The sequence below is a fragment of the Ahaetulla prasina genome, chromosome 8 (genome assembly GCF_028640845.1).
Source record: "Ahaetulla prasina isolate Xishuangbanna chromosome 8, ASM2864084v1, whole genome shotgun sequence".
Taxonomy (NCBI): Eukaryota; Metazoa; Chordata; class Lepidosauria; order Squamata; family Colubridae; genus Ahaetulla; species Ahaetulla prasina.
The window spans coordinates 10,669,813-10,696,674 of NC_080546.1; the positions used below are offsets into that span (position 1 = coordinate 10,669,813).

The 26,862-nt window shown below is 41.6% G+C and overlaps 1 protein-coding gene across 10 annotated transcripts in view; it reads left to right on the forward strand.

The window, feature by feature from the left end:
- Positions 1–26,862, forward strand: part of SEPTIN11 (septin 11) — a 272,978-nt gene that overhangs the window by 109,269 nt on the left and 136,847 nt on the right. For 5 of the 10 annotated variants that reach the window (XR_009156300.1, XR_009156301.1, XM_058193008.1 and 2 more), the window contains 4 exons: positions 815–911; positions 1,825–1,993; positions 5,447–5,579; positions 6,415–6,602. Coding sequence is in view for 7 of the 10 variants with exons in the window: in XM_058193008.1 (XP_058048991.1) it covers positions 815–911; positions 1,825–1,993; positions 5,447–5,579; positions 6,415–6,602 (587 nt within the window). In the remaining 3 variants the exon portion in view is untranslated. Of the gene's footprint in view, positions 1–814; positions 912–1,824; positions 1,994–5,446; positions 5,580–6,414; positions 6,603–9,883; positions 14,335–15,713; positions 22,536–25,311; positions 26,812–26,862 lie in introns of those variants that run through there. The other 5 variants (XM_058193007.1, XM_058193006.1, XR_009156302.1 and 2 more) reach the window with 4 other exon arrangements.

A 26,862-nucleotide genomic window follows, 5' to 3' on the forward strand; every position in this document is an offset into this window, starting at 1 on the left:
GTGGCACAGAACCTGTCACTCCAGGCCCAGGTGATCGGTCACGGCAGTGAGGGCACCTTTTGTAATCCTTGTGGGTCCCTTGGTGCGCTCCGAGCTTGGTGGCTTTCTTGCAAACATTTCATCACCCAACTAGGTAACACTATCAGGGCCAGAAGGGAGTGGGGTTTTGTTAAGGGTAATCTGGGTTCTCAACCAAGGTTGTGGACTGTTGAGCAGAGTACCCTACGCATGAAAACAACTGAGAGTGGTTGTATACAATAACAGTCACTTGCAGACAAACTGGGGTTTGATATTCCTTTACTTTTAGGGAAAAAGGTAAAGTCATAGTCCAAAACCAATTCCAGATCATACACATATAAAGCCAGTCAGGGATGTTACAAAGTCTTCTTACCAATGTAGACTTGCACAACGAACAAGGTCTTCTTTCAGTTCAGCAAAACATAGTTCAATTCACAACAGTCAGTATCTGGAGGAATCAGTAACTAGCCATGATCAAGCAACGATCATAAAGCTCAAATACACAGTTGCAGCATGTCATCAGGTTACAATGCTGTAGCGTCCTTGTAGATTCCCCACAAGCCATAATTTAGTAGTCCTTTTATACATTGGCTACAGAGCTCAACCAATCAGGATGCTTGCATGATGCAGCACAGCCTTAAAGCAATATCATGCCTTTCTTACTGCAAACATACATAGTTAGTTTATATATTGCCTGGCCAACTAGTTAGGCAAATAACAATTTCCTGACAGGTTTGCTCTAATTCAGGCTGGTTTTGGTGAATACCTGACCTGTCTTATGTCACCCTAACTGCAGGTCCATCTCCCATTTGCCGTGGTTGGCAGCACCGAAGAAGTGAAGATTGGCAATAAAATGGCCAAAGCTAGACAATATCCATGGGGAGTGGTCCAAGGTATGTTGACGGGGACAGATGAATCTTTGTACGTTTTATACCAATGGTAGAAAAAAAAATTGAACTAGGGTGGGCAGGTGGCAGCGCTACAAGCAATTTCTTGAGTCAGCAGGAAAGGCAAACAACAGACGTGAACGGTTGTGACTGAGATCTGGAGAATTGTGTTGGATGCACACCAAGAAAATGTCTCCTTTTAGACTTCAGCCCGTGGGGTTTCTAATTTTGTAAATTAAAAGATTGTAATTAGACTAATTTGCCTTTATTGCTAATAAAAGAGCTATTGATTTTAGAGGAATATAAATTTAGCACATTAATCACAAGGGACACAAATATAGTAAATATATTTCTGAATCACAGAGGAGATTAAGCAATCAGTCTAGCTCGTTATGAATTCTCATAAGTCAACTCAATACCTGTAAAAGCAAAAGGTCTTTTCCCTCTCCAGAACTGTTGATTACTGGAATAATGGAAATCAAATAATGCAAGCTCTTAGAAAAATCTTTTGGAGATATAATTATAGAGATATCATCACCTTTTAATGACTCCATAATCCCTTGTGAGATAAAGTCTGGGCAACTGAATGGAGCTGAGTGATTACTGGCCAGATGCCCTTCCTGTCACCAATGCGGAGTTTTATTCAGCAGATATATTCTCATTGTGCCCAGAGAGAGATATATCTGCCTCTGCCTAGGATCGAACCCCCAGCCTCCTGATTGTGAGGCAAGAGCTCCACCTCTAGGCCACTGCACCACTCATATAATTACGGAGATATAATGGCAATAAATCCTGGTTTTGATTTAAAAAAAAAATATGAAAAATAGGTTTTTGTGTTAAGAAAAAAAAGGGGGGGGGGAAATTGGATTCCCGCCATATCCTACATTTCCACATTTTTTATGATTTTTTTTTTAAATAGTTGAAAATGAAAACCACTGTGATTTTGTAAAGTTGCGCGAAATGCTGATCAGAGTGAACATGGAAGACCTGAGGGAGCAAACTCACAGCCGACATTATGAGCTCTACCGCCGGTGCAAACTGGAAGAGATGGGATTCAAAGACACAGATCCCGACAGCAAACCGTTCAGGTAGGTAAAGAGCAGGTGAGCTTCCAAACTAACTCCGAAAGAAGTTTGGTGTGTTGCTGGAGCAAGTACCGTATTTTTCGGAGTATAAGACGCACCTTAGTTTTTGAGGAGGAAAATAAGAAAAAAACTGATTGGCAGCTGTTCCCAGAGGTGAATTTTAGAAACAGGTTCCTTGGTTGTGAGCTCTGTGCCTTGCTCTTTTTTTTTTTTTTTTTGCTTTTTTTCCCCTGCCTCTCAAAGCCTCCAAAACAGAACTTCAGAAAAAAAGCCTCTGAAGCTCCGTTTGGGGCTTTTTTTCTAGGCTCCTTGAAGGTCTGTTTGGGGGCTTTTTTTTCTGAAGCTCCGTTTGGGGGCTTCTTTCCTGAAGCTCTGTTTGGGGCTTCTTTCCTGAAGCTCTGTTTGGGGGCTTCTTTTCTGAAGCTCTATTTGGGGGCTTTTTTTCTGAAGCGCTATTTGGGGGCTTCTTTTCTGAAACTCTGTTTGGGGGCTTCTTTTCTGAAGCTCTGTTTGGGGGCTTCTTTTCTGAAGCTCTGTTTGGGGGCTTCTTTCCTGAAGCTCTGTTTGGGGGCTTCTTTTCTGAAGCTTCTTTCAGCCTCTGAAACCTCCGTTTGAGAAACTGGACAAGTCTACATTCAGAGTATAAGACGCACCCAGATTTTCATCCTCTTTTTTGGGGGAAGAAGGTACATCTTATACTCCAAAAAATATGGTACTTACTGGGTAAAGAGAAGGGAGGGAGGGAGGGAGGGAGGGAGGGAGGGAGGGAGGGAGGAAGGAAGGAAGGAAGGAAGGAAGGAATTATGGCTGTCAAAGAATGAATATCCATATAAAATATAGTCTACCATCTATTTGAACAAGATGCTTTTATTGGTTTGCTCTATCAAAACAAAACCGGGGTAATTTTGCCAAGTGGCAGATGGTTCTGAATTCCTTTTCACCACCTACTTTGTCTTGTTTTCTTTCTCCTCAACCATGTGGTGAAGCAATTCCTCATTACAGCTTGCCAAGTCCTATTTAATAAATCTGGTCTGGCGCCAAACTCTGGTTCCTGTTTCACTGCCACTGTATCAGCCCATGTTTAATCAGATTTTTATGAGCATATTCCCCCTCCCCCCCACCAACAGTTCCCACACAATAAACGATGTAATGTTGTTTAATTGGGTAAAGGAATATGTATACCATTTCCTTGGATTCAGTTGCTGACATACAGCACCAGATACAACTGCATGATTCCAATCAGATGTACATACATAGAAGGGGTGAAATCCAGCAGATTCTGACAGGTTCTGGAGAACCAGTAGCGGAAATTTTGAGCAGTTCGGAGAACCGATAGCGGAGATTTTGAGTGGTTCCTAGAACGACAAATACCACCTCTGGCTGGCCCCAGTATGGGGTGGGAATGGAGATTTTGCAATATCCTTCTCCCAGGAGTGGGGAGGGAATGGGGATTTTGCAGTATCCTTCCTCTGCCACGCCCACCAAGCAGTGCCACGCCCACCAAGCCACGCCCACAGAACCGGTAAGTAAAAAAACATTGGATTTCCCCACTGATCAATAGTGTTTCATATTTCTCCAATTATTCAGATAATTGGGTATCTTCAGATACAAATTCCTTATTCCCTTGAATTGGGCTGTGTCTCTGCACTGTGCAAAATGATAATAGGATCATGGAAATGAAAGTGGGTATTTAAGCCAACAGATCAAGATTTATGCTCCAGGATTGGAATTCAGATTACTCCAATTAAAATAGGAAGTAGCTCTTTTCACAGCTACTGCACTTATTTAGAAGAATAAGTCCAGAGGTATCCATAAATTAAACTAGTTACGCAAATGGCAACTGGGTAAGGTGAAGATAAAAGATAAAAATTCACATGTATTATTTTTTATTTAATTTTGAATAAAAATTAAACATAATATATCTGGGTTCATCACCCTTCCTCCCTCTCCACCAGGTTTTTAAGGAAAAGGTTAGGATCGCCCAATACTGTTTTTATTTGAATTAAAAAAACAAGTTGATTTCAGTCGTGATTTGTCTTGGAAAAAACAGCTTTTTCATGCCAAGAGTTAAATTTGGCTTCTAAATGGCATGTTGAGAGATGCCTTCCAGTTAAGAGAACAAGGCCAGGACAAAACTTTATTTTTTTTAAAAAAATACAATTCTTATATTAACTAATTTATTATTTTTCCCTTCCTGCCACAACTTTTAGAGGAATTTGTGAAGGCACACATGCAGATTGTAGGTTTATTGAAATAAATCAAGATGATAAATTAGAGATTTAAGTTCTCTGTGCTGCTAATCTAGTATCATGTAAAGTAGTTTGTGGCTAGAAACTGGGATACGGTGAGTTCTAGTCCCACCTTAGGCGTGAAAGCCAGCAGGGTGACTTTGGGCCAATCTCCAGGAGACTGTGAGCTCTAGTCCTGCCTTAGGCATGAAAATCAGCTGGGTGATTTTGGGCCAATCACTAGGGGACTGTGAGTTCTAGTCCCGCCTTAGTCATGGAACCCAGCTGGGTGACTTTGGACCAATCACCAAGAGACTGTGAGCTCTATTCCTGCCTTAGGCATGAAAATCAGCTGGGTGATTTTGGGCCAATCACTAGGGGACTGTGAGTTCTAGTCCTGCCTTAGTCATGGAACCCAGCTGGGTGACTTTGGACCAATCACCAAGAGTCTGTGAGCTCTAGTCCTGCCTTAGGCATGAAACCCAGCTGAATGACTTTCCCCCTCTCTCAGCCCAACCCACCTCACAGGGTTGTTGTTGTGGAGAAAATAGGTTTGTTCGCTGCTTGGCGTTATTTATGAAATTAATATTTATAAAAATAGTAAAAGAGATTTTGAAAAATCTTTAAAAAAATGTACTATGGGTAGAATTCAGCTTATGACTTGTTACTTAGCAACTATTTGAAGGTCTGAGAAACCCTACCTGGTAGTGGGGGTACTTTTGACCTGAATATGAAGTTCCAACGGTCAGTGCCCTTCCCCCCCCCCCCCATTTGTCACACATTGGGTGCTCAACTGCCTACGGTGAATAACTGCAATGTTCATTTAACAACTGCAGCAGCCCCCCCCTACAATCGCCATGTTTGCTCAATAACTGGTGCCAAAAAAAATGCTGTAAAATTGGGTAGGTCATGTGACTGACCTGCTTTACAACCATCATGAGTTACAACCTTGATGAGCAGGCTGCCTTATAGTTGTAGCTTGAAGACTGCCTATACTTCAGGGTTTTTTCCCCCCTATGACTATCTTGAACGGAGAACAAAAGGCTTGATGAGTTCCTCTTCTGTTGATAGAAATTTTATTAATTTATCATTTATCATTTTGGAGTCTTTCATAAGAATCCCTCCTGGTGTTAAAGGTTGTCTTTTTTTACCCCCCTTCTTCCTTCCTTCCCTCTTCTTCTCATCACTTCCAACCGTTCTCTTTGGGGGTCATTGTGTTGGAAACAAGCCTGCAAGAAACCTACGAAGCCAAGAGAAATGAATTTCTGGGTGAGCTACAGAAGAAAGAAGAAGAAATGAGGCAGATGTTTGTCATGAGAGTGAAGGAGAAAGAAGCGGAGCTGAAGGAAGCAGAAAAAGATGTAAGTAGAATCCGGAGAGGAAAAAGGAAATGAAGGCCAGATTTTAGGTGGCTACTGAACCTCAACCAACTGGCCTTCACTCCCTTTTTTTCGCTCTCCAACACAGGTGGAGGGGGAAAAAACCTACTGTTGAAATTTTTCCTGAAACAGATAGAGCCAAAGAGAAGAACATAAGTGATTTGAAAGGCATAAGCTGTGGTTGTGATCTCCATTTCAACATCTACATTCTTTGTGCCTTTTGGATAAACCAGTATCCAGAAGAAAATCTCTTGTTAGATGCATCTCTTTCCTCCCAAAAAGTGGAGAAAGGTCTGTCATGAGACAGAGTGAAGATAATACTTTATTGATCAGGCATACCTGGATCAAATCTATTTATAGTTCTTCTGGTGCTCAAAACATTATGTATTCTGTTGCCCTCTGACCTTGAAGAGGGCAGCAGAATATTTACTTTATATTCTAGAATATTAGAATAGACTAGAGCTGGAAGGGACCTTGGAGGTCTTCTAATCCAGCCCCTGCTCAAGGAGGAGAACCTATACAATCTCAGACAAGTGACTATCCAGTCTCTTCTTAAAAACCTCCAGTGATGATTTCTGAAGGCAAGCTGTTCCACTGGTTAATTGTCCTTACTGTTAGGAAGTTTCTCCTTAATTCCAGTGAACAGGTTCTAGCGAACCAGTAGTTCTGACCATCAGCTGGCCCCGCCCACCTGTCCCCACCCTATCCTGTCCTATATTTCCTTCTTTCTGGCTCAGCTGATTCACGCGGCGCAGCTGATTTCCATTCCACGTGACCGCCCTGTCTTTCTCTCTCTTCGCCCGTTCCCTCCGAGCAGCTTCATGAGAAGTTCGACCATCTAAAGCGGACTCACCAAGAGGAGAAGAAGAAGGTAGAAGACAAGAAGAAGGAACTCGAGGAGGAGCTGAACAACTTCCAAAAAAAGAAAGCAGCGGCTCAGCTATTACAATCACAGGGTCAACAGGCCAGCTCTCAAACCACCAAGAAAGACAAGGACAAGAAAAAGTAAGCCGTTGTCCCAGGTTGAGCTCTGTGGGCTTCTGTTCCAGTGTGCTTATCTTCTGTTGCATGTCTGTATTTGCTTCTTCCCATTTATCAGACTGGAAACTGGGCTCCCCAACTTCTAAACCCAGAATGAATATTATTTTTTTTTTGAAACACTATTTTTCCAAGAGAAAAGAGGGACGGGGGTGGGAGGGCATAGGGCTTCGACTTTATTTTTTTATACCTGAAATATTTTTCGACTTCTTATTTTTATTTTTATTTTTCAACAAGATGGGGAAACAGAGACCAAAAGCCAAGCCACGAAATTGGCTTTAATATACTGTACTCACAGATTTTTTTTGAATAACTGACGCAACACCCAGGAGCTGTTAAAAATTCTCAACCGTCTTCTCTGGTAAAGTTCTTAAAAGCGGTTTGCTAATTGTGTAGAATCCAAAGCGGGAGAGGTTGGTGCAGGTGTGACATCAATTAGGGTGAAGGGCTTGATTTTTGGACCTTGGGAAGAATTGAGAATTACCCAGGTTTACTTTACCGAGAGTTGAGGAAGAGAAAATTAACAGCTGGAGAGGGAGGGGAGAGGGAAGGGAAGGAAGGAAGCTGTGAACCTGTGGCCCAGTCTCTTAATTTTATCTAATTGTGGATTGTCTTGTGCCAAAGATCTGAAAGAGCAAGGAACACTATTTGTAATTCTGAACTCTCCGTAGAGTGTTCATTAAATGACAAAGCACATCATTGGGAAACAGCACAACATTAATCCTGTTAGATGGGCTCCCATTGCACAGTGATTCGGGATGGGGAGGGGGGGGAGAAACGGTCATTTGAGGCCTTGGTGATGTGAGGGGGATCCAGGTGTTTGCTGTGGAAGTGGAACAAAATTTGTTAAGCGGAATCAGAGTGCCATACGTAGAACATGGGTGGATCTTGTAAAATTGGGTGTATGAGGTTCATTATGCCTTTCTCTTGAATAGAAGCCTATTTGAAGCGCTGATGCGAGGTTCGTTTCAAAGGAAGATGGAGTAAAAGCATTAACTGACCTGGCTTTGCACAGATAATAGGACACTCCCTCTGCATTTTCAGTGCTTTTTCTCCTCCTGGTGGCCAGCTGGGCTTCATTTAGATTCTTCATACAGCCTTCTCCACATTCTAGATCAGGGGTGTCAAACTCAATTTCATTGAGGGCCGCATCAGGGTTAGGTATGGCCAGGGTGGGCGTGGCCAGCTTGACATCACTCGTGTCGGGGGCGCCTGTGGCGACCCGAGCGCTCTGCCAGCAAAAACGGGCTCCCGAGCTCCGTTTTCGGCTGCGACAACCTCCTGCAATCCTCTGCCAGCAAAAACAGAGCTCAGGAGGGCCACCCCGAGCTCCATTTTAGGCTGCAACGGTGTTCTGTCCCCCCTTCACCTCCGTCCGAGTGATGGCTTAATTAGCCGGCACTATCAGCTCTGGCAGCAGAATAGCCAGCGTATGCCAAGAGCCTCCATTCTGGTGAGTCACCCAGAAACAAACTTCAGCTCTTAATCAGTGGATTTGCCTGTTACAAAGAGACACACCAGCTCTTGCTGCCTTTTATAACCTGTGGGGTATGGCTCCATGACTCAGCACTTCCTAGGCCTGCCCCACCCTTGCTTCTGTTGTTCCCTCCTCTCCTGCCTACGAAACCTAGAGTCCAACCAAGCCTGATTGCCGTCAGCTGGGTCAGCAGGCGTGGCCTGGGAGGGAAAGAGTCAGGGGACGGAGGCCTCGTTATCTCTTCCACCTGGCCTCCTTCTGGCTCCTGGAGCTGAGCCAGGGAAGCCGGTGCTCCCGAGGTAAGTCCTGACGGCCCTTCCCTCTCACTGTCCAAGTCACTTTCTGGCAGCAGGGCCTGCTCGGGGTGGGGGGGCGCAGACACAACAAACGGTTTCCTGCAACCCTCCACCCGCAGCCCTCCCGGGCCAGATCTAAGCACCCCTGCGGGCCGGATCCAGCCCCCGGGCCTTGAGTTTGACACCCCTGTTCTAGATCAATGTTTCTCAACCTTGGCAACCTGAAGATGTGTGGACTTCAGCTCCCAGAATTCCTCCGCCAGCATCCTGGCTAGGGAATTTTGGGAGCTGAATGTCACTCGTCTTCAGTTTGCCAAGATTGAAAAACGCCGATCTAGCTATCTCTATGGATCAACTCTCAGAATTCTTCGCAATGAACATGTTGGCTAGGAAATGCTGAGAATTGATCTCAAGGCGTAATATTCCATGGAGGCATAATCAGAGTGGTTGAAAAATCAACAATTTTGTGCAGTGGACATTGGGCAACCTAACTTGTCCCAAACAATGCGCTTTTTAAGACACTTTCCTCTTTACATTGGCGCCCCTAAAAGTCACAAAAGAACTGGGGGGGTGGAAATGCCAATCGTGAATTAATCCGTCTGCTCCTTATCATGTTTTGAATTGGTTAGTGGTTTTGAAGGGCGAGAGCATTAAGTGATATATAAATAGCACCAATAAATACATATGTATGTAACTGTACACAGGACCTTTATAAAGGGTGGGCTATGAGCATGACTTGAAAGAGCAATCTAATGTTCTTGAGATGTCATCTGAAAGAAGATATCTCCTTCACTCCTTCTGAGTTGAGAAGGCATGGTTAGTTAACAACCCATAGCTGAGTTTTCCAACCAGGGTTCAAATTCGTTGCCTTCTGTGCGGATGCTGGGGTCCATGGGTGCCCACAGAATGGTAATAAAAGTCAAAATGGCAAACATAATGTTGCAAGCAAAGCTCCAGCTTTTTTTTGCTAGATTTTCACCTGAAAAGCAGACAGGGCATTGAACATCGATCGTTGTCACTGCCATCTTGACTTTCAAGTCCCTGTGGACATTCCTCTTAGTTGCCATAAGAAGCAGCAGTGAGGGTGATAAAAATATTTGGATCAGAAGATTATTAGCTGCCTAGTTTCCAACTTAACCTTAGTCAACTGAAAAGCATTTTCGTATCCATTCCATTCTTTTCTCTTTAAGGATCCCAAACATGGATTAAGTTTTCCTCCTACAATAAGTAGAATGTAAAATTAGGTGCTTTCTTAACATCTAGAAATTTTCCTAGGACAATTATAAATGTTTGTGGCTAGATAACATTTTTCTAAAAAAAATGTATAATACTTTTTTGTATGGATATATAAAGGGAGTCAGAATTGTTTTGCCAAATACTTTCTAAGTACAAAGGATGCTAGTTAATTTGTGACATTTCTATAAAATGTACATAACTCCAAGGTAATATAATACTTCCTCCATTTGTTGATTTAGATCCCATGGACGCTTATTCTCCAAAAAAGTGCATGGTATTTAACAAGACTTGATGCTTTGTTTTTGCTGCAGCAGACTGCTCTCTGCCGTTAGCAGCCTTCAAAATTTGCAAACTTTACAAGGAGCAGAACGAAATTTGTATTGATAGCATCTGTGATTCGGCTCTGCTTTCCTAAGGAGCAGCGATGAATGTGTAGATGTGAACGTTAACCATTTTTTTAAAAATGAAGGATTCTATTTTTGATAACGGCTGCATGCCAATGGCCGTGTGCAAAAACGTACACACTCGAGCAGTGTGCAAAAATGGGTGTGAAGTTCTACCTTTGTAGATTATGATTGTGTTCAAATGAAGGATTCTTTGATGGCACTGTTTCGCAAAGAAGAAGCTGTGCCTGTATATGTATACAGACAGCGGTGTGCAAAAAAACAAAAAACCCCTTTTGAATTGCCACACCGCTGGTACGGACCGAACAAGGGCTGGAAAACTTCCAGTGAGGTCAGAATAATCGATATAAACATTATCTCTGATTCACATCGATCATGTTTTTTTGGTTTTTTTTTTTTTTTTGGTTGATGTATTTATGGGGAAATCCCAGGTTCAGTCCTTATTTGCAAATAAAAGAATTTAACGCAGGAGATGGTTTCCGCCTGAAAATCATTGCCACAATATTGCATGATTTCAGCTTACGCTCAGGTGTGTTAGGCTTGCGACTTCTAGACTTCCCCGCCATTTTGAGCAACACCTGTGGTGGGTGACAGTATCTTTCATTTCCCACGCATCTGGAGAATGATGTCAAGGAAACGGCAGTAGCTCATTTCAACATGGGCCCTTTTAGTCTTGTTCTCAATGCCATCTCTCCCCCCCCCCTCCATTGCTAACAGTTTGCTTACAGTCCATCCAGAGACTCTGTTTGCAGAACCCACTGAAACAAATGGAAAGGCCCGAAAACTTCTAACATCCATTCTGTTCACTGAGACTTACGAAGGAGACATCGCTTGATAGATTAAAACCGAAGTCTTGAAAGAGTGTTAGCATTCCAGCAGTGTCCCGGTTTTTAAAATTGGAGGATTGGCACCACCTGGATATTGTTTTCTAGGATTTGTGGAGTCATTGTAGCTCTTCGCTAAGACTTGAGCAATGAAGTTCTGCTCCTTACGGCTTCATATTTGCGTTCTTGGTAATGTTATGAAAGTGGTTTCCACTACCTTCTTGTAACACATTATTTTGACTTCTCATTCTTATCCAACGTCCCTGAAATTCTACAACAGTCATCTAAGGACAAACCAGGCTGAAGTTTATAAGGGACAAAATATTCTGTAAACTCAAAGACACCTCCCAACAATTGCATCTCATCTTCCAGAGCTGAAAACAGCCAGTGAAAATATTTCTGTGGTTCCTTCATAACTCACATCAAGCTGAGTGTTTCATAACTTGTTTTCTGTACAAGAGTGTTACTACAGATATCAAAGCAAACACTTTCTTCTCTTGTAGTTTCCCATGTCTCACTAGCTGACACGGTGTTAGTGATCCTGCAAGTTGGACTTCATTTACACACGTTATACCCCACAACAGCGTCTTTTCAAATCTCTTTTTTTTCCCCCAAAAGAAAAATAACTTGCTTTGATCCTAGTCTAGATCTGGATTAATGGGTCCTTGTTTAACCGTGCACTGAAAACACATCGTTGTTTGATGTGGTTGTGAAGGACTCTTTTGGGGCTCAGTCCAGTTTGCAAAAAAAATGAATAATGTTTTGAGCTTGAAACTCTTAAACTGAACTGTCTTAGATTATGAAGAGGATTCTCTTTGGAGAATGCAAACACTTCTTAAAAGTACCTCAAGAAAACATTTATATCAATTAATTATCTGTTCGTTCATGACTCCTATTCTTGTGGAATCTAGTTTTTTTCAACTAATTTGGTTCTTCTACAGAGAAAAGTGTTCGGAAACCTGGGTTGGGAAAGAAAAGGAACTTCTGAAAATAATTCTGACACTGCAGTCTTACGCAGGAACAGTCCTGTACTGAAGCTAGGAAGTGGAAACTACCAGGGCAAATAATTGTATTATTACCCCATTGTAAGATTTTTCCTGCAACAAAAAAGAGGGATGATTTTTAAAAACAAAATGGTAGTCTTCTAGACTTCTTGCAAGTCCATAAAACCCTAATTGCAGGTACAATTTCTTTTGTATTCATGGAGTGCCCCCCTGTGGTTATAACCTCACATTGCGGTTTACAAATGGAATGAGCCGTTCATACATACAACTTGATTTGTGTTGGCCATTTTCAATACGCTTAAATTTGTTTCTCTGCCAATATAAGCATCCTGCTAAGCAGCAATTTAAAACCTCTTCTGTACATGGGCATCTAAATGGGCATCACTGTTAGGTGCAGCGCAGAATCACAGGTAGCTACACTTAACTCAGATTTCCACAATCCATGGCTAGAATAGGACCGCTATTGGATTTTAGCTATTCATAACACGCTTGTGCAACACAAAACGGGGTGCGATGGCTCAGTGGTTAAAGAGCCCAAGTTTGAGTGCCACGCAAAAGGTTATTCACTGATATGGGGATAATTTTCATATATCTCGGTTTTTCTATGGTGATAATTTTTGTATATCTCATTTTTTCTGCGTGTTTCACTTTTCTTCTTTATACTGTCATTACATTCTTGATTAAATTATCTTTCCACTGATATATAATTTTATGGTATTAAGTAAAAAAAAGTGATGTTATTAGCTAGTTTTAGAAAATACACTTTTCTAAAGGATTCCCTATTTTGCAAGAATGCAAAAGCTATGACAGATTATGTAAATCCATGCAGACCCTGGACTAGAAAGCATTAATCAGTTAACAGGCAAATAGGTACTTCTGTGCAATACATCGTATTTTGGATCAAAAGCACTTGAGCAAAGTAGATTAAATAAAACTGGAGAACAGCCACTGGATGTGGTGGAAATAATTTTTAGCTATACTCTGAATTGGACATGCTACATAATTCCCGGAGTTAAACAAGCTGCTGTATTTTAAATCACAGCCAAACAATATCTATTCCAATCCCTTTTACAGTAACTAGAAAATACAGCGTTTCCAGGTTTGTAACAGAAACATATCTTGTTTCAATGTTCTATAGAGGGGAGAAAAAGCTCCTTGTGTAGGCGATACTAATCTAAGAAAAAAATCCCTCTTTGTGATATTTTTTTATGTCTGGATGTAGCCTCTAATCAAAGCAGTGGTCTGTTCCTATTAAATCAGTGATTCACTGATGGGGCAGAAAGGTATATTTGAAATAATGACATCTAATCTATGATGCCAGAAAAAAAAAAAGTAAAGTACTGAGAAAATGGCTTATTTCTGAATTTATGCGTCTCTGCCTTAAGTGCTGCTTTTTCATGAAATAAAAATAAGTCATTCTTATTGCCTGGAGTAGCTGGCAGTCTTAAAAATATTTTCCTGCTTTTGGACCAGCTTGGAACTTTGTCTATAGTTCAAAATCTAAGGGAGAAAATGAATTCAGGCGAAATAATTCCCTGGTTTATGAGTTGCTAAACAGAATTTTAAATCTGATTTACGATCCAGAATTGGGAATTACCCCAGTATATCTGTTCTTCTGGTTTAACCCTCAAAGAAACTCAGAATTTCACAAGCAGGAATCTTTATTCTTTCCTAGATTTTACATGACAGTTGAATTCCAATCCAAATCAGTCATGTTAAAAAGCCAAATTTGCAAGGTTTCCTTTCTAAAACCTGTAACGGCTGAAAACCGTTTGCATTTAATGACTCATATTTATTGAAATCTGACACATACAATATATGACAACTAAGATATCTCTCTTCATGTTCTAGATCTGGCTCTACTCTGTTTCTCATGGTATATTTCTACCATGGACAAAGAGTCTTACTATAGATGCAAAGATTTCTAACATGAGAACACAATTTAAATATTGTGGTCTCATGTCTCAGAATATTATCCATCAATGTCAATAGCAAAAAAGTCTTTCTCTAAAATACTTTAACTTGGAACCTGAACTTAGGTAGCCCTAAGCATACGCTTACACTAAGCATGGTCTTCACAAAAATAATAAAAGACTGCTCCAGTTTGGAAAAGTTCTTATGCAAGTCCAATTTAATTCCTGTGCTCTACCCTGCTTTGCTTTGGACAATCCTGTATCTCCCCTGCTTGATTGGCAGTGTAACCTATTGGATTTAGATGTGAAGTTAGTCTTAGCTGATAGATTTAAATCACAATGCAGCCATGCCTTCATAATTCTGTCACCAAGAAAGCTTCAAACTTCAATTCTTATCTAAGGAAATTGGAGCAATTCCTTAAAAGGAAACACAAAATCTTTCAGGAATAGAATTCCAGACTACAGTAGTGGCCAAATTGTGGAAACCTTTTGGGGAAAGTGTATTTTCTAAAACTAACTAATAACATCACTTTTTATTTATTTTTTTGGAGTAGTACCATAAAATTATATATCAATGGAAAGATAATTTAATCAAGAATGTAATGCAGGATTTGCTATTAGAATAGCAGTTACCGTATAAAGAAGAAAAGTGAAACATGTAGAAAAAACGAGATATACAAAAATGATCACCATAGAAAAAAATGAGATATACAAAAATGATCACCATAGAAAAAACGAGACATACGAAAATGATCACCATGTCAGTTAATAATTAGTTGGGTAACCTGTAGCATGAGTTGCGGCCTTACAACGTCTTCCCATGGAGTGAACCAAGTCTTTTAGTTCTGTAGCTGTTATAATGCGAAACCAATATTGAACGATGGCTTCTATTAACTGGGTTTTATTGCCTGTTGCTTCTGACTAACCAGTTTCTTTAGTCGGCTCCATAGATTTTCAATTGGATTAAGTCTGGGCTATTCCCAGGCCATTCCAGCAGCGGAGTATGATTATCTTGAAGCTCAAAAAATAAATAAATGTGGTGTTATTAGCCATAAAACCTCAAAAATACTCTTTTCCCAAAAGGTTTCTACAATTTTAGCCACTACTGTAGGTGTGTGATACATCTAAAATTGTGTTCACTAAATCTGAATAAATATTGCATTCAATTTATGGTCATACCAGAACACAACAACTGCAAAATAGATTTTGCGTGGTAGGGAGCTCAAGTTAAATTGCTCCCTAGAGCACAGTTGGGAAAATCGTCAGTCTGAGAATTTTTAGAGGGACATAGAAAGCTGCCTTAAACTGACCTAGTTTGGACATCTTACCGCACTTTTAAGTAAAAATTGTGGAAAATCGTCTCAGTTGGCTGGGTCAGGATAACTCGATCGGCCATAAACATTTTGATTTTCAAGCTGCACTGATTTCCTTTGTGCAGTCAGTTTTAAAACGAAGCCAACCTCCTGATGGTTTAACGCAATGTGAAAACCGAGCAGTTAAGTCAGACTGCAGATCCATTTGGCTGTTACTCGGTTGGAAGCGTCTGTTTCTTCTGAGTTTTAACTATGCAGGTGTCATCAGTCAATCAAAACAACTCTGCTTTTGGACTTTCTCATTTCTCAGAGAAAGTGCTCATCTGCAAACAGCTGGCAAATTTGGGTTGCGGTTTTCTATCCTTTGCACAAGATTTTTTCCTGCACTCAAGATGAGCACGGTGAGGAGGGAACGATTTGTGGTTTTGCTTCCTTTTATTTTACATCCAGTAATAATTCCTTTGCATGGGTCTCCCGCCATGAAGCGAGAAACAAATGTCAACTCTTTCTCCCCCACCCACCATGTTGTTCCCCTCCCTTTATTTTCCCCTCCTTTTGAGTTGCTATTATTTCTAACATTTCTATTTTCGTGTTTGTTTTTTAATTTGCAGTTCAAGCTTCACATAAAGGCTGCCAAGTCAAAGGATGTTCCTGCATTCCCCTGCTTTTGCAGTAATGTGTTTCAGCCATCTTATATCTATTTCTTTTAAACACAAATCCTTCTGATTAGTCTTAGTATTAAGGGGGCGGGTGGGTGAAGTGAGAGGCCTCCTCCTCCTCCTCCTCTTCTCCTTCCTTCCTTCCTTCCTTCCTCCTCCTCTTCTCCTTCCTTCCTTTCTCTCCTCTCCTCCTCCTCTTCTCCTTCCTTCCTTCTTTCCTCCTCCTCTTCTTCTCCTCCTCCTCTTCCTTCCTTCTTCCGTTTTCTTCTTCTTCCTCCTCCTCCCCTTCCTTCCTCCTCCCCTTCCTTCCTCCTCCTTTTCTTCCTCCTCCTCCTCCTTCCTTCCTATCTTCCATTTTCTTCCTCCTTCCTTCCTTCCGTTTTCTTCCTCCTCCTCCCCTTCCTTCCTTTCCTCATCCTCCTCTTCTTCCTCCTCCTCCGCCTCCCTCTTCTTCTTCCTCCTCCTCCTCCTCCTTCTTCCCTTCCTTCTTTCCTTTCCTCCTCCTCTTCTCCTCCTTCCCTCCTTCCTACCTTCCATTTTCTTCCTTCCTTCCGTTTTCTTCTTCCTCCTCCCCTTCTTTCCTTTCCTTCTCCTCCTCTTCTTCCTCCTCTTCCTCCTCCTCCTCCCCTTCCTTCTTTCCTTTCCTCCTTCTCCTCTTCTTCTCCTGCTTCCTTCTTTCCTTCCTACTTTCCATTTTCTTCCTTCCTTCCTTCTGTTTTCTTCTTCCTCCTCCTCCCCTTCCTTCCTTCCTCCTCCTCCTCCTCTTCCTCCTCCTCTTGTTCTTCCTTCTCTTCTTCTTCTTCCTCCTCCTCCTCCGAAGACCAGCAATGGTGATGTTCTTTAAAATAGGTGAAAGGATCAAGACCAAGGGGTTCATGAATTGAGTCCCTTTGATTCAGGGCTGTCAGCAGGGAGGGGAAAAAACAAGACAACAGCCATAATCGTACAATCAGAGTCCCTGTCCTCTTTTTTTTTTTTTTTTACGTCCATCACAATTCTCATAAAGAGAGGACAGGGCTTCAATCAACGGTTGTGACCACCCTATTGATGTTATTTGGACAACCTCAGGCAGTCCTCGACTTACGACCACAGTGGATCTCAAAAATCTCTGTGGCTAAGCCAGATAGTTGTTAAGTGAGTTTTGCCCCCATTTTATACAACCTTTGACGCCTCTGTGGTTAAGTGAATTACTGCAGTTGCTAAGTAAGTAACCCGGTTGTTAAGTGAATCTGGCTTTCCCCGTTGACTTTGCTTGTCAGAAGGTCGCAAAAGCGGGTCACAGGACCTTGGGACGTAGTAATGGTCATAGATAAGAACCAGTTGCCGAGCATCTGACTGTTGATCACATGATCGCAGGGATGCTGCAAGGGTCGTAACATAAAAATGGCCATGAGTCGCTTTTTCAGTGCGGTTGTAGTGTTGAACGGTCATTAAATGAACGGTTGTAAGTCGAAGACTAGCTGTACATCCATGGGAGACTTCCCTGTTGATCTCTGGGTCAACAGAGATCCTCGTGAATGAAACATGGTGGCTGAAGAATATCTTGGCCCCTTTCTTGTTTGCAACAGCCTATTGAGGAGCAGGGAGGACTAAAACCGAGTCTTTGACTATCCTAATATTTTAATGGAAAGCAACAAATTTATCTGGGAGTCCCATTGAAGTCGATGGGATTGTCCTCTGAGTTCACATATGAAGGATTGCATGAGCCTTAATTTTTAATTCCCATTAAAACCACTTGTATTTTACAAATCTGATTGTGCCTTGACTCTGACTGACATGGTGTAAGGTTTCCTGCCTGGGCAGGGGGTTGGACTAGAAGGCCTCCAAGGTCCCTTCCAACTCTGTTGTTATGTTATGTTGATTTTCTTCAAGATCAAGAAGGTATTCTTTGAAGCAGGGGTCTCCAACCATGGCAACTTTAAGCCTGGAGGACTTCAACTTCCAGAATCCCCCAGCCAGCTTTAAATCCTCCAGGCTTAAAGTTACCAAGGTTGGAGACCCCTGCTCTGTAAGATTTTAGACATGCAATATCCTCCCGTGGCTTCAATTTGTCCCGCATTTTTCTCAATAAGGACCATATTTTCAGAAAGCCATCGACGTCGTTCTATTTGCCTTGTCAAATCTGTTTTTCTAAAGTTAGCAGCAGCAAGGAAAATAATTCCAGTCTTTGAATAACGGTATGAATTACGTCCTTCCAAAAGCCTCCAAGATATTGCAGAGATCTAGCATGGAAAGGATTGCAGGTTTTCTCTAGAACTATTCTCCGGAATAATTTCAATTACAAATACATATTTATTTCCTCTCTGGAGAGAAAAAAAATATGATCAGGCTAAATTCAGTTGGGTTGCCAAGTCGCATTCTGTCATTGAGGGACTAAGAAAATCATTCTTATGTCCTACAGCGGTGTGGCAGAGAAACCTAGGCAGACCAATTCTTGGAGTGTCACTGATGCATTCATTTTGGTTGCCACAAAGACCTAACTTTAAGATCCCAGGCTCAGATGTTTGAAGAATGGCTCCATCCATAAGTCAGTGCAACCACGGAAGAAGACCAGAAATTTGTTTAGGCTTTATACTGGAATTCTCAGCAGGAAACAAAACATATTTTTTGTACACACACACACACCCCCCAAAATCCCCTGTGCTGTGACCCAGGCCCAAGTAGGTAGTTAGAAACTCAGTCCGTGAAAAAAACAAAACAAACTTCATTCCCAGCGTCGTTCAACTCAAATTAAAACAAATGCCTCCCAACACAAATTCCTCAGTTCTCTCACAAACCTTGGTCCAATTAGGCAAACTGCCAAAGGCCTTTCTTGGCAAACGTTCAGAAGACACCGAAACAAAAATAAATGCAAGAAGACGAAGCTAACAACATTGTTTTCCGGCAAAGCCCAAACGCTGTTGCTGGTCTGTTTTAAGCCTTATGGGAGGGGCTAATCATCTCTTGGCCCTACTCCCGAGTTGTTCTTTTTGCTTGAGTTGCTCTTGCCTTCTGGCAGCTCTTCTCATGCGTGCATTAGGAACAGGCTCCTCCTGTTCCTCTGCCTCACTACTATCAGTCTCTGGAGGCTCTGGAGTCCGCACCTCACTTCCTGATGGCCCTGGCCTCACCTCAGCCTCATCGCTGTCCGACTCCATTGCCAGTTCCGCAGGCTGCTGGCGGACCACAACACTCTGAAGGAACTTGTTTGTACTTCTTAACTCCATCTTATAATCACCAGGTGCCCCAGTGAGGAACAATAAGGACTTTTCAACCTTACATGAAAGCAGTGCCCTTATGTTTTGCTTTCATAAATTCCTATCCAATCCAGTGCTTCTTCCCGGGAAGAACTATAAGGGGATAGAAAAAACTAGGAACTTATTGCATGTTATTTTCTGTTTTGCATGGCTTTCCACTGGCGTAATACTTTTGAATTTCCCTGGGTGCTATTACAGGAGCGTCCTGCTTCTTAACCCAACAGGTTGGGTTTTTTTTCTTTCTTTAACCCAGCAGCTCTGGGGAGGTCGTAAAACTAACAAATATATTCAATGCAGAGTTGCAATATATTTTTTTTTGATTGATGATGGATTCCATTTTGGTTTCTTCATCTAAGGCAGTATTTCCAATCAAAGCCATTTTAAGATGGGTGGACTCCCAGAATGCTGGCTGAGGTATTCTGGGAGTTGAAGTCCATACGTCTTAAAATGGGTCACGTTGCAAAACACTGACCTAAGGGAACAATAGGGCATCAACTAACTCCTTGCAAAAGACACTGGAATTCTAAATTTTCCAAAATCAAAGAGTGTCTGAAGGAATTAATTAACTGCTTATTCAGAAAAAGAGAAACATAATCTGTTGCAGTTAGGATCAAACTTCATGGGATAATGGATATTAGTGCTATACCTGGTCACCTGACTTTAAGCCGGTAGCACTATATGTCATTAATGAATGTCAGAGGAAATGTTTCATACAATTTTTTTTTTTAAATTGTTGCCAATTCTAGTAAGTATGCAGCAGCCTTTTCCAACCGTTACCTCTAATTAAAGGAGATATCAAACTTTCTGGTACAACGACCTGCTGAAATCATAAATAACCCCATGAACAAAATAGATGATGACTTCCTTGTGGTTAATATTGGTAGAAAATGCACTTTTAATACTTAATTTTTTTACACTCCATCCAATAAAATGGTAGAACAGTACATTATAAAACAGAACTCATTTGCTGAATTTTTTAAAAGGTCCCAGTCATATTCAAAACAATTTCTAATAAAGAAGGATCAGCTTGCCTACTCTGGCATAAATCCTAAAATTTGATTCATCTTTGTGATGCAGTGTGTACTGTACGTGAGAATCTTGCCCCATTTCAATTGTTTTGAGCCACAAAATAAATTGCCCTTCAATCCAAGCAAATAACAATACTTCACTGTTGTTTGGGCATAATCGTCTTTAAAGGAGTCATTTAAACTTTCTGAAAAATAAATAGACATGCAAGCATAAGAAAGATCATTTCAAAATAATGTTCTGTGACATTTAAACGATGCACTGTTACTTGGAGTTTGCAGAATCCTTACGCCACTACTAAGAAAAAAGGATAAGTTGGAAGAAGGTTTGTAAGCTTAGTAATACTCAAAAGTGTGGCCTCTGGTGGCTCAGACTGGTAAGACAGTCTGTTATTAACAGCAACTGCTTGCAATTACTGCAGGTTTAAGTCCCACCAGGCCCAAGGTTGACTCAGCCTTCCATTTATAAGATAGGTAAAATGAGGACCCAGATTGTTGGGAGCCAATAAGTTGACTTTGTATATATATACAAAAGGATGAAGACTATTGCTTGACATAGTGTAAGCCGCCTTGAGTCTTCGGAGAAGGGCGGGATATAAATGCAAATTAAATAAAAAAAAATTTAAAAGTGTCAATTTGCCTGCCACAGTTTGGGAATCTCTTCTTGGGTGAGTTGAGATGCCACCTGTCACAATCCACAGATAACATTGGTGAAATTGATGCTGGATATGAATTCTGGGAATTGTCCCAATTAGCCAGAGAGCACTAGGTTGATTAAGGGTGGTCTGGTCTTAACTTTTCTGGTTTCCTGTAACTTCAGACAATGATGGGAATCTTGGTTTGGCAGATGGACATCTTGGCATACTGGTTAAAACTGCACTTTTCCGAAGGGTCTTGAGAAAAAACAAAACAAAAGTACTGAGCCAGTTGAAAACCTGTGAAAACGTTCAGTGTAGACTTTGGATAGGGAAAGAAGAAGGAAGCTATTTTTCCAAGACGATTTTTAACTTTCATCGTTGTTAAATGCTGAGTGCCAGCGAAGTTGAATGTACAAATAAAACATATCCTCTGTTTTTAAGTTCTGCAAAGATGGAAGTGTTGAATTATTTCTGTTCTCCCATGCCGGATAGATTCTTTTCCTTTCTGATATATAAGAGGTGATCTCTATTTAGCTCCTTGGCTTCTGAATCCCTTTTGTTTTCAGCTATGTCCTCTCAACTTTGTCTCCTGTTTCTTGCCTTTTTAAACCGCTTTTTGAATATATACCAGTCCTCTTAAGTCTTTGCTCACTTTCCACATTCCGTTGCTTCTCCTTTCCAACAGTTGAGATGGATTTCAAGTTTTTTTTTGCTCTCAACTAATGCAGAAACTAACCCATGATGAAGCTTGATCTTACTTCAACTAAACATGGTTTTTTTGGGTGGGTGGGGAGCTAACAGGCTAAGCGTGGAATTGAGCTATCACAAAAGATAAAACGGAAGGTAGAATGTGTTCCTCAAAATTGGTAACTTTAAACTGTATGGATTCCGACTCCCAGAATTCCCCAGCCAAGCTGGCTAGCTGGGGGATTCTGGGAGTTGAAGTCCGTACAGCTTAAAGTGGCCAAGATTGAGGAACACCAGGCTAGAGAGTGAAACGGCTAAAAAGCTTTTATGAGTTGCAGGAACTGGGCACGGCTAGTCTAGTGAAGAGAAGGACCAGGGGAGACATGGTAGCAGTGTTCCAATATTTGAGGGGCTTCTAAAGAGAGGAGGAGGTCAAGCTATTTTCCAAAGCACCCGAAGGCCAGACAAGGAATAATGGATGGAGACTGATCAAGGAGAGATTCAACCTAGAAAGAAGGAGAAATTTTCTGAGAACATAGTACAGCTTTGCCTTGTGGGAGCTTCATCCCTGGAAGCTTTCAAGAAGAGACGGGACAGCCATCTGTCAGAAATGGTGTAGGGTCTCCTGCTTGGGCCGGGGGGTGGGTTGGACTAGATGACCTAAAAGGTCCCTTCCAACTCTTTTAATCTGTATCTCTCTCTCTCTCTCTCTGCTGGTAGACCTTCACTTTTCCCAGACTTGAAAACTGGAGCCAGTTTCCTAACCATGCCCTTGTTCGACGCCTTTTGTGCAATTCTCTGAGTGCTTTTGTTATGGTGTTGCTTTTGCCAGCCGTGTCTGTCTGTGTCCTATTTTTCGTTGGTTTCCGTAACCTGCTGACTTTGTTCTTCTCCTGCTTAGTTTTGTGGAACTTGTGTTACACCCCCGTGCACATGCACACATTGGTTGGGGGGAGATGTAGACAACCGTTGGCTAAAGATGTACTTTTCACAAAGATGCGTGGGAAGCTTAACGGGCTACCCAGTCTTCCATGTCCGTGTTCAATGAGTCAAAAATTAGCAGGAGGGTGATGAAAATGGGATCCTCACTTAGTGGGGAATCCCCACCTGCAGAAGGGCCCAAAGGAAATAAGGGTGGAAAAACAATTAGGGTAGTCCAGGGGTCTGCAAACTTGGCTCTTTTAAGACTTGTGGACTTCAACTCCCAGAATTCCTCAGCCAGCTTTGCTGGCTGAGGAACTCTGGGAGTTGAAGTCCACAAGTCTTAAAAGAGCCAAGTTTGCAGACCCCTGGGTTAGTCTATAAACAAGCAGACCTGTCCCCCCACTTACTTAACCGTCATTAAGTAAGGAAACGACTGCTAAGTATCAACCGTGTTAAGTGTCAGGATATTGAATGTAGTAGCTGGAACAGTAAAGTGTACAATAGGCCAGCACACCCAACAAGTTGTACAGGTCGTCCTTGACTTACGACCACAACTGAGGCCAACATTTCTGTCTGTTAAGTGAGACATGGGCGAAGTGAGCTTTGCCCCGTTTTTACGGCTTCTCTTGCCACATTTGTTAAGCGAATCGCTGCGGTTGTTCAATCAATGACATGGTTGTGAAGGGAAACTGGCTTATCCCCATCCCAGAAGGTCGCAAAAGGGGAATCACAGGACCTTGGGACACAAGCAACGGTCGTAACTATGAAACGAGTTGCCAAATGTTCGAATTTTGACCGTGGGGATGCTGGAAAGGTCGGAAGTGTGGGGAAACGGTCACAAGTCACATTTTTCAGTGCCGTTGTAACTTGGAACGGTCACTAAATGAACGGTTGTAAGTCGAGGACTGCCTGTAGTTAGAGAGTTGATTCATGCATGAGGCGATCGACGCTATGATTGGTTGCCGTAAGCAAAAAGGGGGCGTTTCCCTTTTTTCCCGCCTTTTTCTCTTCTGTGGGTTCTATATACTGTTCAATTTTACCTCATGATGCTCCTTGTGATTCCGACTATCTTACATTGTTTCTTTCTGATTACAAAAGACTCCTGAGCAATTCCATGATATTCAGTTAGCCAGGAATCATTGCTTGTGTACTAACCCAGTTGTAAAAGTTTGGCCCTTTTCACTTTTCATATACAAGTCCTTGACTTACGGCCGCAGCTTAGCCCAAAATTTCTGTTGCTCACTAAGCAAGACATTTGTTAAGTGAATTTTGCCCCATTTTACTGTCCTGTCACAGCTGTTAAGCGAATCCCTGCAATTAAGCTCGTAACATGGTCGTTAAGTGAATCTGGCTTCACTTAACGACGTGGACTTTGCTGGTCCAAAGGTGGTCACACGACTCCGGGACACTGCGTCCGTCATAAGTATTGAGGGCCACACAATATGGACTTTGTAATACTTGCAATATGGTTTTTGTAGTCCTGTTACACTGGGCAGCTGACTTGGGTTTCCTTGTATCTTAAAGCTCACGGCAAATCATTAGCTACCCATTTTGAAAAGGGCAAATTTAAAATACAAGAAAACCCATGTTAGTTGGCCAGTGTAACAGTACTACGAAAACCATATTGCAAGTGTTACAAAGTCCATAGAGTGTGCCCCTCTCTCCCCCATAGGCCAAGTGTCCGAATTTTGATCACGTGATAATGGAGATGCTTGCAACAGTCGTTTAGTGTGAAAAACGTGCATAAGTCACTTCTGTTCAGTGCCGTCGTAACTTTTGGTCACTAAATGAACTGTTGTTAAGTCGAGGACTACGTGTACTATGGTCAGAGATTTCCCCATGCTAGTAATACGGTTTGTTCAATGAACAAATCTGGTTTAAAAGAAACAACAACCCTTTTTTAGCTTTTAGGCTCCATCAATTTTTGCACAATTGACGTTGCAACACACTTAGCTTTGTGTGGCTCCTGTAAGGCTAATCGCAATGCAGCCTTGTTTGCGGTCTCTTTTGCCCCTAAAAATAAGCCACTTTCTTCAACATTATCAAATCGTGTGAAGTAGGTTTCCCAACCTTGGCGCTTTGAAGAAATGTGGACTTTAATTCCCAACATGGCCGGCTGGGGAATTCTGGGAGTTGAAATCCATGTGTCTTTGAGGTATCAAGGTTAGGAAACCCTGATCTAAGGGATTCGTTTATTTGCAAATCTTTCCCCAGTGAGTTTTTTTTTTTTTAATTGAGCTAGACAGGCTGGTAGGCAAAAATGGTGAAGAAGAATATTCCATCAATATAAGAAGCAGTGAACTGAGTGAGTTTATTGAGGAAATTTGCCATATTAGAAAGAAACGTCATCAAAAGCCTACCATTTTCTGCTCCTAGTGCCCTAGATATTTAGGATTCAATTCCCTTTTATTCCAGAAAGCCTTAGACTATGACAAAGAACTTCGAAGCGCAAAATATCTAGAAGACACCAGGTTGTAACCTGGGTGTAATCACTACAACTCCCATTCAGCTCCACTTGCCAAATTCACCCCGTGAATTTTAGTTAATTTCCCTCCCAATATTTTTTTTTCTTCTAGGGCCCATCAGACACAGTGCAAGTAAAATCTGCTAGAAAAGTTAAAAGTCTTTTCCCACCCATTATCTTGTAATTGCACCAGCCTTCATTCCAGCCCAGTAAATAAGAGGTCCCTAACCCCTGGTCCACAACTGGGCCACGGCCCCTTGGGAACCAGGCCGCATAAAGAACAGGTGAACACATAAAGCTCAAATTGTGTAAGTGGCAGACACATGCATGAAACCATCGCCTCTCCCCTACCGCGGCTGCCAATCTGCAGAGGCAGAAAGATTGGGGACCACTGCAGTAAATGATAGAAAACGGGGAGGCTGTATTTCTTATTTTGAACTCTTTGCTGATTAGGGAACTAAATAACAACCAAATGAGAACCTTGTCCTGTTTTATGGTGCTCTCTGGGCTATGTGTAGTTCGTTGACTCCTCCACTTTCTTTTCCTTTCTGCATCTATCTATGCCTTTCTTCACAGTAATCCTTGGCTGTGCACAGAATAATGTCTCTCCTCACCACTTTTGGGATGTGCTTTCACTCTGCATGTAAGTACAGCTTGAGAAGAAAAGTTTGTCTGTTTTTGGAGGGAGCTTACAGGCATAATGAGTATGGTTCCAAATAAGTCTCTTGCTTCTTTTAGCCAGGATAAATAAGCATTTCTAACTGGAACATAAACACACTGACTCCACTTCAAGAGCTGATGAGATTTCAGCCCCTTTGAGACCAGAAGCACAGCTCAATCACAGAAAAATCCCATAGATTTCAGTGGGAAATAAAAAACAAAACAAAACCAAATTCATACAGTAGCAAATAGATCTGGTCTGCTTCATTCTCCATTACCTGTGCTTACCCTGGTAGGTTCCCCACACCATAAACTTTCTAATTTTGAAATAAATTCAGTAAATTTCAGTTATTGCCTGAATTTCAGTTGGTTCAGTAAGAAATCCTATCTAGAGCCATTGCAACTTCATCCTTTCGTGGTTTAACCTAAAGTATTTTGCATTAGAGGGGACGTGGTGGCTTAGTGGGTAAGACACTGAGCTTGTCAATCGAAAGGTCGGTAGTTCAGCGGTTCGAGTCCCTAGTGCTGCATAACAGGGTGAGCTCCTGTTACTTGTCCCAGCTTCTGCCAACCTAGCAGTTCGAAAGCACGTAAAAAATGCAAGTAGAAAAATAGGGACCACATTTGGTGGGAAGGTAACAGCGTTCTGTGCGCCTTTGGCGTTGAGTCATGCCAGCCACATGACCACGATAGCGCTGGCTCTTCGGCTTTGAAACGGAGATGAGCACCGCCCCCTAGAGTCGGGAACAACTAGCATATATGTGCAAGGGGAATCTTTACCTTTACCTTATTTTGCATTATAGTGGGAAATCCCTTAAAGGATTTAGCATTGGTCTGTTAATTCCGTTTCCGGATAGGTTTCAGTAAACAACCCTTGAAGCACAATGCTACATATTTTAATGTTAGGTTTTATTATTTTATTTATTATTTTGATTTTTATACCGCCCTTCTCCCGATACTGGATACTGACAGAATTAGGGGAGGGGTGTATAGTGTATATATGTGTAAATAAAATAAAAAAAGATTCAGACACGCATCCATCTATTTTAAGGGTTAATCTCATATTAGTATTTCAAGTTGCATAATATAGAAATCAAATTTCAGAGATTTCATACTTGTTCTATATCTTTAAAACTAGTCTTTTAAAAAAATGATACAGGACATGTTTCATTCACGCACAGCAATAGGAGATAGTTCAGTACAAGTTGATGGCTTATTGCATAAACTAGAGTTATATTTGTTCAACACTAAACCCAAACAAAACAAATCTCCATTATGGCTTCCTGTGCTATGAGAATCCAGCCAAATGCTAAGAAAAAGCTTGAAGAGAAGACAGTGGTACCTAGCCTCTTAAAAACTGGAGCTTAAAGTGAATACTTCATAGCAAGATCTCTATGGATTTGCAACTCTTGAGAGGTATGATTGATAACTCATGAAATTGGGGGAGGGGGGAATTAAGCACTAGAA